The 15,337-nt window shown below is 40.7% G+C and overlaps 1 protein-coding gene across 1 annotated transcript in view; it reads left to right on the forward strand.

Moving 5' to 3' along the window:
• The window catches only part of OPRM1 (opioid receptor mu 1), a 32,681-nt gene extending 17,862 nt beyond the window's left edge, over nt 1-14,819 (forward strand). Inside the window, exons 2-4 of the mRNA XM_077811801.1 lie at nt 5,496-5,848; nt 9,835-10,355; nt 14,781-14,819. Of these exons, the coding sequence (XP_077667927.1) occupies nt 5,496-5,848; nt 9,835-10,355; nt 14,781-14,819 (913 nt within the window). The remainder of the gene's footprint in view (nt 1-5,495; nt 5,849-9,834; nt 10,356-14,780) is intronic.
• Nucleotides 14,820-15,337: the final 518 nt, after the last annotated feature.

Genomic DNA, 15,337 nt, shown 5'->3' on the forward strand with positions numbered 1-15,337 from the left:
CAACTGCATAAACTAGTTTAATACATGCATCCATTTGAACGTAATAAGTCTTCATTTGTTTTAACACGTCATTTGTGCACAGAGGGTGTTAGTTTGGGGAGATAATTTAATGTCCCCGAGCACAGCAGAAAGAGATTTGTAGGAACCGTGTCCATTATTTGTATACGGGTCTTTCCTGCACATTTCCTAATGGCTGGTTTGCCTGCCCCCTTATTTCAGTGAGCACAACAGCAGCCTAACAGTTTCATAAGAGCCTTCTTCCTGAAAAGAAACTCCCAAAATGACATCACAGCCAATTTCTCATTTATTTTCCACCTCCTGTGCCCTCACCGGACCACATCTTGGCCCCTGCTCTAACCCCTTTGTACCAATCTGGTGGCCCTAAGGCCAGAAAGTTGCTCTAATGGGACAGCTGAGGATTCCTCTAGCTTGGAGTTCCACTGGCCCCAGCCCCCTCCGATGTAACATGCACACTCAGGGAACATTAGGAACAAAGTTGGGTGGGGCAGGAGTAGTATTCAAAATGCATGAGTCAAGCCTGGAAAAGTCATATGATCATGATATTTAAGCCACTGTTTGGTTGCCTTCTGGCTTTAAGTTTTGAATCTTTCTAGGGTTTATATATTCAAGCATTTCTCTGCAACCCTGAGGATGAGAAACCTAATGTGTATTTTAATGAAAGCTGCAATTCTCACACCTCTGTCTCTTGCCTCCGTTTGTGTTGAGATGATGTCTAGGGCAGCTTAGGATCTGGCCCATTTTTGGACAGATATAAACAACTAAACAAGGTGCAAGGCATTGGAGAAGCAAACCTGTTACAAATAAGAAACTTCAACACCCGCAACCCGTAGTTTCAATTTAAAAAAATGAATGCATTTCTATCCTGTAGAAATTTGGATCCATTTGTTAAGGGTTCCTAGGAGAATAGTAGTTTGGTTTCCATTTTTCATTGAAAAAGGAGACAACATTGCTGGTAGAACAAGTTACTTTTTACATAACCAGTGAGAAAGAGAGAGTCAGCATACCTCAGCATTTTCAGAATTTCAGCTGTTGAAATTCCATATGCCAAATGTTGACATTCAAATTTTTATAGGTTTTGATGCAAGGCTTTTATTTTTTTTAAATACAAAAGCCAATAAAAAGATAGTTTTCAGGCTTCAAAGTTGCCTTAAATAAAATTCCAACTTTTTAAATTCTTAATAATTTACGCCCACTATCATATTTCTTTACAAATGTTACTACATATATTTTAACTTATGTAGATGTGGTACAATTACACACATACACACACACTTACTTCAAGGTACTGTAACCACATCATAGATGCCAGAAGGGCTGGATAACAGAAGAGTCTATGCACAATACTCACACAAGCAGGTTGATACTTAAACAGAAAACATAATAGCTTTGATGAAGTCTTTGGAATCTATATTTTAGGGAATGATTGTTATATTTGTATGATGTTAAAAGTCTTTTAAACCAGTTACTTCAGTAATCTATTTGCACACCGACATGATACTGGACATATGAACAATCCCCTTATTTGGACAAATAATCACTTTTAATGTAGTTCATCTTTTAGAAAAAAGCCATTTATATAATCCAGGGGTCAGCAACCTTTGGCACATGGCCCATCAGGGTAATCTACTGGCCGGCCACAGGACATTTTGTTTACGTTGACCATCCACAAGCACGGCCCCCCACAGCTCCCAGTGGCCACGGTTCGCCAGGGTATTACCCTGATGGGCCATGTGCCAAAGGTTGCCGACCCCCAATATAATCTTTAAAATGTACAGTAGAGACAGATATTTAAGACCTGATTAGGCCTTTGAGAGCCAAATACTTTCAGTAAGCATGAAGGCTCTGCTTCCTTTATATTTAATAACAGATCAGTTAGGTATTTGAAGATTACATAGTGCATCAAGCAAGATCCTCCATCGGTGGTTTATATAGTCCATGAAATGAAATAATTCACAGTCTATGAACTTTTAAGGCCCTACTGACAATGAATAATGCAAAGACAGCAAGAATGAAAGTATCTGAGCCTGGTCTGCCCTAGAAAATTAGATCAGTATAACTACATTGCTCAGGGGTGTGAAAAATCTCATCGACGCATCTACCGCTTCTCAGGGAGATGGATTACCTACACTGACAGGAGAATCCATCCCATTGGCACAGGTAGTGTCTTCACTGAAGCACTACAGCAGTGCAGCTGCAGCATTTAAGTGTAGAAAAGCCCTTTTATGTGGTGTGGCATGTTGTTGTCCCAGCATGCCCCGTCATGGCCAGGTGTGGCATTGCAGCAGTGCTACCTCAATTTCCACCACCACCCCCACAACCTTTGAGGTACCATGGCTGTAGAAGTGCCTTGGCCCTCAGCCAAACCCCTTTGTAGAGCTGCACCCCTGACAGCCTTTGCCTTCCTTTGCCAAAGTCCAACAAAAAATAAACAGAAAACCAAACCTTCAGCTCAGTTGGGCTCAGCAAGCCACCTCTTCCTCACAAGTAGCTTTAATCTGCTACAGTTTGTCCCTACCCCAAGCCTCAGGCTCCTGTTCCCCCAACAACCCTACTGTTCAGGGGCTGGCACACTCCTGCCCTCACTCAGGGGTTCATGGAGACTACAGTTTCATAGATTCATAGATATTAAGGTCAGAAGGGACCATTATGATCATCTAGTCTGATCTCCTGCCAATGCAGGCCATAGAATCTCACCCACCCACTCCTGCAATAAACCTCTCACCTATGTCTGAGCTATTGAAGTCCTCAAATCATGATTTAAAGACTTCAAGGTGCAGAGAATCCTCCAGCAAGTGACCTGTGCCGCATGCTGCAGAGGAAGGGGAAAAACCCCCATGGCCTCTTCCAATCTGTCCTGGAGGAAAATTCCTTCCCGACCCCAAATATGGCCATCAGCTGAACCCTGAGCATGTGGGCAAGACCCTTGTCTCCAGCTCATCCCTGGAGTAGCTTGTTTGCTCTCCTTCCTCCATTTCAGCCTTCTTTCAGGCTGCTTGCAAGAGAGAGAGCACACAAGCACATACATACATACACAAGTGAGTACACATGCACACTTCCCACCTTCATTCCTGTGAGTCTTCTTCCTTCAGCTGGGTTCACCCACCTCTTTATGGCAACAAGCTCTATTCTCCCCCATCTGAGATTTATTTCCAGTTAGGCCTGGCCCACTCTCTGGCGCAAACAGGCTGGTTAACTGGCTCTCAGGCCCATATTAACCCTTTCCCTCCAGCAAACCATCCCCTACCAGCCAATTTTTTCTCCCTCCTCCCTATCTGTTGTTTTGATAGCTCTGGCTTTTTCTGAATCTCTCCTACATGGAATCTCCCCCAACAGTTTCAGTATCTCTTAGGATCACAGCAGCTTCTTCTAAGTACCTCTCCACAGGAAAGAAGTCTCCACAGGGTACTCTGAGAATCTCGCACAGAACCTACGTCTCTCTCTGATCACCTTGATGTTTGTTGAGTAACCTATGTACTAACCCTTCTGTCCTGGCAGTGTGGGGAGTGGCAGTAGAATGAGCAGCCTGGGTACTTTATTGTTGCAGAATTCATTCTGTGCTTTGGTTTATAATTTAGATACATAACTATGTATCATAATTTCCCCAAAAAAGCAATATGAGTATGATACCAACAGCTTGCTGTTTTAGTTTTAAACTATGAGAAAACTATAAAAAAAAACAAAAACATTAAATGTAGGTTGCTTATGGCTGTACATACACAGTGCTATAAAATGAGAAAATTAGGAGATTAGTAGCTGCTTCAGATATTCTGCTAGATCAGAAGTTTTAAACAAAGTTCTTGAAACCATGTTCAGGTTGTACAAATCTGCCTTCTCTAGTTAATGGTGGCCACCAATTCCTTACAACCAGCAGCTGTTCAGTAAAACTCCTGAACAGAGCAAGGCAAGAGAAAGAAACATAAAATATCTTCCTTTACACCTTTTATGTCTTTCCCCAGAGGGCCTCCTAAAAAGATCTTTAGTAATTTGTTTCTTTTACAAATCAGTCCTTAAAATGTAAAGACATTTTCTGTTTGGTAAGGCACTTTATATGTTATGTTGTGGGACCACAAAGGAGTTTAATTTAAAAAAAGATCATCTGATCCACTGAGAACAGGACAACCAGTGTGCTTAGCAACCTAGGAAGCAATCAGAATTCCCGAGCAGAATGGCCTGAAACTTACTTTGTGAGAGAAAGTTTCATTTTACCACTGCAAATCTTTTAAACTCAACGACCTCATGCAGTATCAAATGGCTTAGGGAATACTACACTGTAGGATGTTCACAAAGGTTAATGAAACAAAGGGGAAGTTAATGCACCACTCAGAGCAATATTAAGGGTCTATCTATGCTACAAGCACTACAGGAGCACAGTTGTAGCACTGCAGCGATGTCGCTGGAGAGTTATAGCATAGACACTTGCTATAGCAACGGAAGGGGTTTTACCGTCCCTGTAAATCCACCCACTAGAGAGACTGGAGCTAGGTGGAAGAAGAATCCTTCTGTCCCTCGACCTAGCTGTGTCTACGGGATTAGGTCAGCCTACTTATGTCATATAGGGCACAACATTTGTTGCAGCCTTAAGCAACGTAGCTAGGTGAACCTACATTTGAGGTGCAGGCCAGGCCTAACTCAAATTAAGATTTAAATTAACAACAACAACAAAAACCTACTTGTTCAGCTGTGATTGAAAGGTACTTGGTAGATTTAAAACTAACTGATTGATTTTTAAAGCTGGTTACTAAGTGTACACTTCTAAAGAGTTAGTCCTTATATTAACAGCAGCTCTTTTCTCATTCAATTTTTCCTAATTATGTAAGTCACTCAGACCAATATAGCAGGTCAGGATATGAGATCGTCTTACATTTTCCACTGTTGTAACGTAATTATAGTAAATTTGTTATGTAATATTGTAAGTTTTAAATATAACTTTCCTAAAATTAGTAGCAAGCCAAAAACTTTTAAAATAAAATTGGATTTTTAGACATATTGGACATTTCTCTTTGTTTACTTCTTCACCAAGAATCTGAACCATTGCAATGCCACAATATATATGATTTAGGTCTCCATTTTTATATACTGCAATTCCAATACTTAGTAGATACAGCAGTTCTTTTCATCTAGTGTAGTGCCCAGTGGATACTAAAAATATTTGTTGAATCAGTTTTTGTCTCAATTCTGCTTCAGCCATAATGGTTCTTCTGCAAATTTTCTCCTAGATTGCATTGTCACTTATTAGAACAATACTTCATTTTGTTTTACAAACATTCATGGAGGTGTGTAAAAATATTTCATTTGAAGCCTGTGCATTAGACAGTTGCTTGATTAAATAAAATTAATTATAAAATGTGTCTCTGATAATCTCAAAGCCAATACTGTTGTTTCACAGTTGCTTCCTACAGGTAAGTCACTGGTATTGATTTTATTGATTAATACTGATAGCTGTGTTCATTCACCCACTTTGCTGATTTTTCTAGGTACACCAAAATGAAGACTGCCACCAATATATATATTTTCAACCTTGCCCTGGCAGATGCCCTAGCAACAAGTACTCTGCCATTCCAGAGTGTGAATTACTTGATGGGAACATGGCCATTTGGTACAATCCTTTGTAAGATCGTTATATCCATAGACTACTACAATATGTTCACAAGTATCTTTACACTCTGCACCATGAGTGTGGATCGCTACATAGCTGTTTGCCACCCAGTCAAGGCTCTTGATTTTCGCACTCCCAGAAATGCCAAAATTGTCAATGTCTGCAACTGGATTCTTTCTTCAACCATAGGTCTGCCAGTTATGTTCATGGCAACCACAAAATACAGGCACGGTGAGTCTGACTTTCATAACTGGGGTTGAGTTAAACTGAATGTTTAAATGCTCACTTAAAACCATAAGGTCCCCAGACTTATGGTTTTAAGTCTTATCCTCCACATCTACTCTGCCCCTCCAAAAAACAAAAATCTATATTTACAAAATATACACCAAGTACTGCAGATGAACACATATGTAGATGAAGCCTGTCACGTCATGAAATGTACACAAACTATAGTTGACAAGTAAGGAACATACTTTCAAGAGCTTTTGTTTCTTAAAATATGCTTCCAGTTTTCATGTAAAAAAAATTATTATTGACCTATTAAGAGCCTCATCCAAAGCCCAAGGAAATCAGTGGAAAGACACTCATTGACCTAGGATCTGATCCTGAGCCAACTGAAGCTAGTAACAAAGTTCCCATTGATTTCAAAGGAAAGAGCCATAATGCACTGGATCAAGCCTTAACTATCAAAAAGTGTGCAGGGCACCACTAGTACAAACCAAAGCATTTACAGTCTAATCCTGCAAACAGATTTGCCCACACTGACTTCATTGGAACTCCTCATGGGGTTCAGGAGTCCCAGATAGCCAATCAAGTTCCAAGTAAAAATATGACCGGGGGGGGGGGGGAGGACAGCGGAAGGATGATAGAAAGAATAGGATTACAGGGACAAGAGCATGAGTTATCTTAGTGATACTGCACACAATCTGAAGATATGGTTTAAGAACGTAAGGATGGCCCTACTGTGTCAGACCAAAGACCAGTATCCTGTCCTCTGACAGTGGCCAGTGCCAGGTGCCCCAGAGGGAATGACCAGAACAGGTAATCATCAAGTGATCCATCCCCTGTCGCTCATTCCCAGCTTCTGGCAAACAGAGGCTAGGAATACCATTCCTGCCGATCCTGGCTAATAGCCATTGATGGACCTATCCTCCATGAACTTATCTATTTCTTTTTTGAACTCTGTTATGGTCTTGTCCTTCACAATATCCTCTGGCAAGGAGTTCCACAGGTTGACTGTGAAGAAATACTTCCTTTTATTTGTTTTAAACTTGCTGCCTATTAATTTCATTTGGTGACCCTAGTTCTTGTACTATGAGAAGTAGTAAATAACACTTCCTTATCTACTTTCTCTACAGCAACCATGATTTTACAGACCTCAAACTTATCTCCCCTTAGCCATCTCTTTTCCAAGCTGAAAAGTCCCAGTCTTATTAATCTCTCCTCATAACGAAACTGTAAGGTGTTATGTTAACTTGCATTACAGTAATAGCTGTGTGCACAACTTGTTTGTGTATATTATATATGGAAGGCATTGTATGTCACTTCCCCTCTTTAAATATTTGAGAACTTTGGCTTAGATCACTAAAGAGGTTTGTTCTCGTTGTATGTATGTGTGTGTACACACACACACATACACATACATATATTAGATGCACAGAAATGCTGTAAATAAAGTTCTCCTATGACATAGAAAGCACCTACAATGCAACTCAGATTTAGTCTATTCAGCCTTTATAAAAATATTCCTTTTTTATTACAGAACTTATTTTTGTAATCAAGCACACTCACCTAGTGATTTACATTCACCATAATATAAAACATTACATTTCCCTCATATGCCAGAATATAATAGCATATTAGCACTTCAGAATTTCTTTTTAACGAGCACATTAACAGGAAATATTATCCAGAATAACACCAGAGCCATGTAGAAAACTCATCTGCATAATAATTCTAGCAAACGCAGAAGTAGATCCAGGACTAAAAAAAGAAAAGCCAACAAGAAACGAGAGCTAAGATATTGATGCTGTGGAGCAGAAGTATCTTCTACGGCTTGACATTTGGGAGTTGTGGCTACCAGCCAAAGAGCAAACAAAAGAAAGGAACTTCACATTGGAACATGAGTAGCCACTATGATTGTCACAATTTAGAGTTAAACAGATGAGTTGTCATGGTCAAGATAATTTAAACACACATGTAGAAACGCAGGTTAAGAACTCCAAGTGCAGCAATAATACAAATGAGAGGGAAATCTGAAAAATCCACAGATGTGGAGATACCCATTTTATGGTTTGAGGGCAGTGTGGAAAATCTTGCATTGCAACTGCTGTCTTTATGTGGATAACAGAAAAAGAACTGCCTAGCCAATACATTTCATGTGTGTTAAATACATTAAATTGCAAAGAAAACACTCTCAAAAATATTTATGGGAATCTCTTGAGTTCTACCATTTGGGATTTCATATAAACACACAAAATCACCTTCACTCCCAACATTCAGTGGAAATATTTATCACATTTGATCTGATTGATGACATCTTACCTGATCATTTCAGCCAGCGAGTTATGTTTCTGAATGTGTATATTATTATCCATGTTTAATAAGACTGGTATAATCACCTCCTCTCCAGCCTCCTGGGCTCTTGCCTCTCTACTCTAACAATCAGCAGCTAAATTAATCTTCCTTTCCCTCCCTCAGCCATCCATGCACTTCTTTAAGGCCTCAAACCTTCAAGGTGCTGACCACTCTGAGCCTGAGTCAACACAGCTCTTATGCACAAATGTAAACGCTGTAGTAACTAGGGATGGACTTAAGCATGTGCTTTTTGTGAGCATGCAGGTGACTGTGACAGACCGCTGGGAGCTAGCAGCTGAGCCAGCACTCTGGTCACTTTGCATACGTTTACACAGGGATTAAAAAAATGGCGATTGGCCTGGGCCAACTGGCTTGGGCTCGGGCTCTTGGCTGAAAAATTGCTGTGTAGATGCTCAGGCCGCACAGTCCCAGAGCTCAGGCTCCAGCCCGAGCCCAGTGTCTCCACAGCAATTTTTCAGCTGGGAGCCTGAGCCCTGGGAGCCAGAGTCAGTTGACCTGGGCCAGTCACAGGTTTCTTATCCCTGCATAGACATATCCTTAGGGTTTCTCTGGGGAAAGTAGTTAGTGCCTGACTTGGGGGGCAGAAGACTGTGGGCTGATAAGCTATGAAGCTAACTATTCCATCCGCTAATAAGATAGTTAAAAACCAAAAGAAGGAAGTGCAAAGGGAGGAGAGAGGGCTAGCAGGGCCCTGGGGAAGCCAGGTTGCTGGCTGGTGAGATTGCTTTGTCTTCTTCTCCTCCCTGGAGAAAGGGCTGAGGATTGAAGGACACTCTAGGTAAAAGTGCTGCACAGGAATTTTGATGATGGCTTGGTGGAGGAAACAAATGAAAACAGAGGTGTTGACAATAAAGAGGTGGTCCAAGACTGTTTTCAAGGGACCCCAGGGAGGGAGAGATGCCTGCCCTGTTACAATGGTCCAATTGATTTCAGTGTGTGTAAGCATGTGTCTATGTGTTTTGCTGGATCAGGATAGCATGCAGGTCAGCACCTTGCAGGACTGAGCCCCAAATCTCTCCAATGCCGTCTTGTCTCATTTTGCATAAAATTCAAACTTCTCCTGACTTTTGAGATCCCCTGCTTGCAACTCATCTCCTATCACTCCCTCTGCTTCACCCACTCATCTTGTTGCTCCCCTCCTCCCATTCTTGCTTTTGTGTCTTTTTCATGCTGCTTTCTACAGCTGGAAAACCATCCTCCTTCCTCATTATTCTTTTAAGCCCCAAATCCTCAAAACAAAACACTGTTTAAACTGCCCTGTTTCAAAAGATTTCATGCTGAAACTGAAAATTGGCCCAAGTTTGTTTGTAAACCATAAGTGAACCTTTTGACAAAAAAAACAAAGCAAGAATCTTTTGGTTTTGGCTTTCAAACAAAAACGTCACAACTCTCTAGCAATAACCCTGCATTCTTCAGAAGATGTACAGACCTGTGGTAAAGTACCTGCATGGCTGCAAACAAACATGCATCAGACATTCAAACTGTTTTGTTTCAGTTACTCATTTTATAAAATTGCATTGTACAATATTGTGGGGCGCAGGGAGGGGAGGAAAAGACTAAAGCAAAGCAAGTTAAACACTGAACTGTTCACTCTTCTCTATAATTTTGTTTTACTTTAGGTTCCATTGACTGCACTCTTACGTTCTCTCACCCAGCTTGGTACTGGGAGAACCTACTGAAAATCTGTGTATTCATCTTTGCCTTCATCATGCCAGTCCTGATCATTACCGTGTGCTATGGCTTGATGATTTTACGCCTGAAGAGTGTCCGCATGCTGTCTGGCTCCAAAGAGAAGGATAGAAACCTGAGGAGAATCACAAGAATGGTCCTTGTAGTGGTGGCGGTGTTCATTGTCTGCTGGACTCCCATCCACATTTATGTCATCATTAAAGCCTTGATCAATATTCCAGAAACTACGTTCCAAACAGTCTCCTGGCACTTCTGTATCGCTTTAGGATACACAAATAGCTGCCTTAATCCAGTCCTTTATGCATTTCTAGATGAAAACTTCAAAAGATGTTTCAGAGAATTCTGCATTCCCACTTCCTCCACTATCGAGCAACAAAACTCCACCCGCATCCGACAAAACACTCGTGATCATGCCTCCACTGCCAATACTGTGGATAGGACTAACCATCAGGTATGACTAGCAGTGGAGATGTCATCTCTGGATTCAGGCCTCCCTCCTGGAGATGACATGTATTCCGAAGTTACAGTCTTTACTGATTTATAGGTATCAGGAGGTAGCTTGGTTTATCTTTACAGCTGGTGTACACGTACACACAACCCAATCCAGTGAGATGCTAAGTGCTCGCAATACCCAATGAAGTTTGGAAGTAGGGGGCTCTCAAAAGGACTTTGCATGATCAGGCCGTGTGTGTGTGTGTGTGGCTGCACAAACACACACACACACACACACACACACACACACACACACAGAAAGAAGCTGAATGGTCTTACTTACAGAATGATTGCAACTGCTGAACATTCTGTGAATGACTGATGAAGGATCATAGACTTTTCTATTCACACCACTAGTGCATGGTGGTAAGCCAAATAGATATCCCTATCCTCCTCCCATTTTAAAGATGACTTTCAAAGGCAGAAAATATATTTGTGCAATCTTTTTGCTTCTTTATGGTCTATGAAGAAGTTCTGAAAGGTCCTGTTTTTCCTGGAAGTCTATGCAAGCCTGGGCCCAGTCGTCACACAGTTTTTGTACCTGTACAACTATGTTGGTTAGAAGTGTGATATTTTTAACCTATATAGTTATACGAGTGAAACCCCCAGTGTGGGCACAGTTCTGCCAGTATAAAGAAGCTTTGTAACCCCTTCCCATAGAAGAATAAGTTATTACAATGCAAGTCAAGTTTATGACAAAATAAGTGCGTCCACACTTGTTGTGGGGGGGAGGTCTGTGCCACTTCAGCTATACTGGTATAATTAAAGCAGTACAACATGTGTGTGAAGACTGGCCTTAAAGAACGAGTAGGTTTATGGCATCACAGGTACCAAGGAAATCAAACTGGATTTATTGAGAGGGGAAGAGATTTTTATTCAAGCTGTTTAAAATGCTGGGGTTTGTTTTGTCTTTTTTTTTATTGACACCTATTTAATTCAATTGTCAAACTGCTGGATAAGAAGCTCTTCTGTTCGTGATTCAACACCCATGCCCCTGTAATTAGGTCTGAGAGCTTCTATTCCACATCTGAGTCTTCCCCGGGAAACATCAAGCTAAACAGGGAAAGAAAAACGTAACGTTCCTGTGATCAAAGAAATGAAGCAGAAAAATAAACCTTTATCAAGATCTTCTGAGTCTTCTTTACAATTCACATAAAAAGAAAAAGGGCACAAAACCTGCTGGTGCTGGGTAGATTCACACCCCAACTTGCTGCAAACATTAAGTGTTTGTGTAGACTGACCCTTAATCAGCAAAAGCACTCTGTTTCCAGTATAAGCGGCATCTACAGTACACTAGGAGGGTTTGACAGAACTCTCACTATAGCTATACCAACAAGCCTTTCTAGTGTAGACAAAGCCTTAGAGGGGATTTCGTATGAGTACTAATTCCTTAGACTGCTCAGCACAATTCATATAATTTTCAGTGGAACAGACAAAGGACCCTAACAAAGTGCTGACTGAATGCTCTTAACTCCCACTAAAGTTAATGAGAACTGAAGGCACTGAGAACCCAAGCAAGATTAAGCCCAAAGTGCTTGAGACTTGAGCTGCTTGGGAATTTGACAAAGAATTGTGTGTCAGAAAGTGACAATTCATTGAATTGTTCCGAAAAGATGGCAGTATCTCACTTGCGTTCATTGAAGTAGGTGCTCAGATACTGTGGCGATGACAATCAATTAGCTAGAAATGAATCCATCAAAATGAATTGGACTTTTCAGAATTCAGCAGTCATCATCAACACAATTTGTTAACAGCTGATCTTTGTTAAGATAATCAGCAGCTGCCAAAAAGAATAATAAAAAGGTCTTTTTCAGTAACAATAGGATCATTAGCATCCTTGATGCAGGAAAAATATTCAAGCAGATTTTAACCTAGGAAACAGAATCCTGCAGATAGTGTTCACCTGACTGGGGTAAGAAGTGATTTTAAAGTCTTTGGACCAGATTCTTAGCTGATATTAACCCGAATAGTCCCATCAAATTCAACAAAAAGCTATTATGCCATTTACACCAGCTGAGTGTCTGACCTTTCCTTTATACTCCATACCTATGCTGGGTCACTCATAGAAGAGTCCAAAGTACTTTAACATTAAGCAGTTTTATTTGGGGAAAGGGACTTCCTCAGGATCCCTCCATTCCTTCTTTGCTTTTTATTTCTTCCTCACTTATACATCACTGTAAGTGCATTTATACATTTATATACAGCCCCACAGTCAAAAAAAAAAAAAAATCAAAGTGTGCCAAGCTTCCCTTAACCAAGAAGGTTTAGACAAGTACTCACTTCAGAACCCATCAGCTCCATCCCTTGAGTTAGCCAGGGAGAATCACCGAAGAGTGACACAAGTTGCTTCATCTCCCAGGAGCGGAGCATGCCACCCTTACATTATGCCCAGTGTTTGCAAGGTAGAGTAGCCCCTATCTTTTTTTTCCCCTGTTAAATTATTTTGCACCATCTCAGAAGTATGCTGTGGATCAAATTCTGCTTTGTATATCTTAAGGGAGAACTGCACCTTATATTATTAAAAATGGGCATAGCCACACTATAAATAATAGCATACTTCAATTACTATAAAGCATTGTGTGTGGGGGGGGGGTTCCAATGGAATACTCCTAAATAACCTTGTTGGCAGAAAAGTGTCATTTTTGTGAATGTTTATTGCTAAATTCAGCAGCTCTTTAGAACTGGGCCCTATTCTGAAGCTCTATAACGGTTGTACATGGAGTGGCTCTAGAAATGAGCCCATTGCTTTTTCTCTAATGTATGTGATTCTCAAATCTGTTTGGCTTACTACTCATGAAGAAAATCAAGAATAAATGACACTCGGTGGACTGGAACTAACTGATTTTCTTATAAAAATGCATGCAATTGCTGAAGCTGGTTTTTAAAAGTGTGAAATGAACTAAATGATCAGGAAACACACATGTTCATTAGTATATGAAAAATGGAAAGCTTTAACTGATCGATAAAAGTTAGAGATGGGCCTAAGCCACAACATTCATTTTGGGATGCAAATTTCCCCAAAGCATAGGAATATTCAGATCTGAGGATTATAATCCATTTCTAACTAAGTAGCTGCTAGTGGAATTTCCACCACAGAGTTGCAGACAGAGCTGAAATAAAGCTTGTGAAATTTTGACACTGCTAAACCTAAATTTGGGCTCGGGTTTGACCTCAGGTCATATCTTATTTTAAACCAGGAGTTAAAGAAAACACCTCCTTGCCGAAAGAAAAGTAAGAGGCTCCTCTCCTGTGTTTTGCTGGGTGAGCAGGGCTGCCCTGAAGCACCTCTTCCTCTGTGACTGGTGCAGGGAGAGCTTCTCCTTTCCTGTTTCAACCAAACCAGTGGTCTAAGTCTAATCAGGAGCTCTACTTTTTGAGCAACAAACACTTCATTTGGAAGGTGTTTCACCTTGATTTCAACTTGCTACAACACTGAAAAATATAGCCCATTGTCAGAGCATAGAAATGATAAATGGCTTTCAAGGAGAGAAAAACTGGCAGGTTTTGCTGTTGAAATTGTTGGTAGTGCCCGTCTGCACAGGTGCAGCATTGATCACAAAGAAAACTATAGCTATCTACCATATGATATGCTATTGGGGGCTTCGTGGGCGGGGGATTTAATTCCCGTCTCAGACTGAACTTTTGGACTATTACAGATGAACTATAGAAAAGTTAAAACTCTTAATTTAGCAGAGTGACAATTGATTGTATTTGGCACAATAGGAAGCAAAAGCTTAGAAGAAGATGCTCATGTATCACAGAGAACACTAACTTTTCAGCAATGACTGCAAAAAGTGCATTGAAGGGACCAAAGTTGTTCTCTACTAATGAAATTCACATAGGATTCTCCGTACAGAAAGAAAACTGCCACCATTATGTACTTGGCACGTAATGTATTCTAGTTTAAACATGGTAACATAGTGTATGTCATGGAGAAGACATTTCTCTATTTTAATTTCTCTGTTGCAAACATATTGGGCCGGATCCTCAGCTGGTGTAAATCAACATAACTCAGTGGAATTCAATGGCACTATGTCGATTCACACCAGCTGAGGGTCTAGCCCACTCAAATATGTGAGTAAACAATTAAATGAACACAGTTGTTGCCACCTTACGTTACTGAGAATCAGCAAGAGGTTTTAAGTGGAAGAACTACTCTTATTTTGAAATCAGAGTCAGATCACTAGCTCAAACCACAATTTTTGTGGTAATTTCCTCTGCCTTCCTGATGTAAACTGAAAGGAAATTCTTGCCTTCAGCTTTGCACAGTGAGATAGTAGCAGCAAATCCTGGGTAAATTCACCCAAAAAAAATATTTGCAAGAAACACATGGGAGGGGAAATCAATGACCTACTCATGGTATTTACAATTTCTTTCCTTTCAGTTGGAACTTCTGGAAGCTGAAGCCACACCACTGCCATGAGAGGGTGTCCTGCCGCATAGCCTTCAAAGCAATCACAACACCAGTGCCAAGGTGTGTTTGTGGGGAATGTGTAGGAGACACTTCTTCCCTCCTGGAGGAAAGTGCTTGCTTTTAAAATCCATAAAAGTGATTTGCCACTAAGCAAATCTGCACGGCTCGTTACAGAAGCATGAAACCTAATAGCAGGCAGAGTCAGATGAAATGGGGGCTTAGCATGCTCCAGTGTACAAAATATACATATTCATCCAGAATATATACATTTATCTAAAAGGGGAATACTGGACATTAGTGGGGTCAGATGGCCTGAGTTTTGCTCTGAATGGTTACAGTAGCATTAGGTTGGAAGCAAAAACTCAAGGGATGGACAAATATAGGCTGCTTAATGGAGGTGATTTTCTAATAAATGGAAGCAGAATTGCATACAACACAGCAAGGGATATTTTGGAACAGTTTCAGCTAGAAATGTGCTTTCTAATGGTGTTTTCTTGCATCGGTTACAACACGGTTTTTATATGAAC

The sequence above is a fragment of the Eretmochelys imbricata genome, chromosome 3 (assembly GCF_965152235.1).
Source record: "Eretmochelys imbricata isolate rEreImb1 chromosome 3, rEreImb1.hap1, whole genome shotgun sequence".
Classification (NCBI taxonomy): Eukaryota; Metazoa; Chordata; order Testudines; family Cheloniidae; genus Eretmochelys; species Eretmochelys imbricata.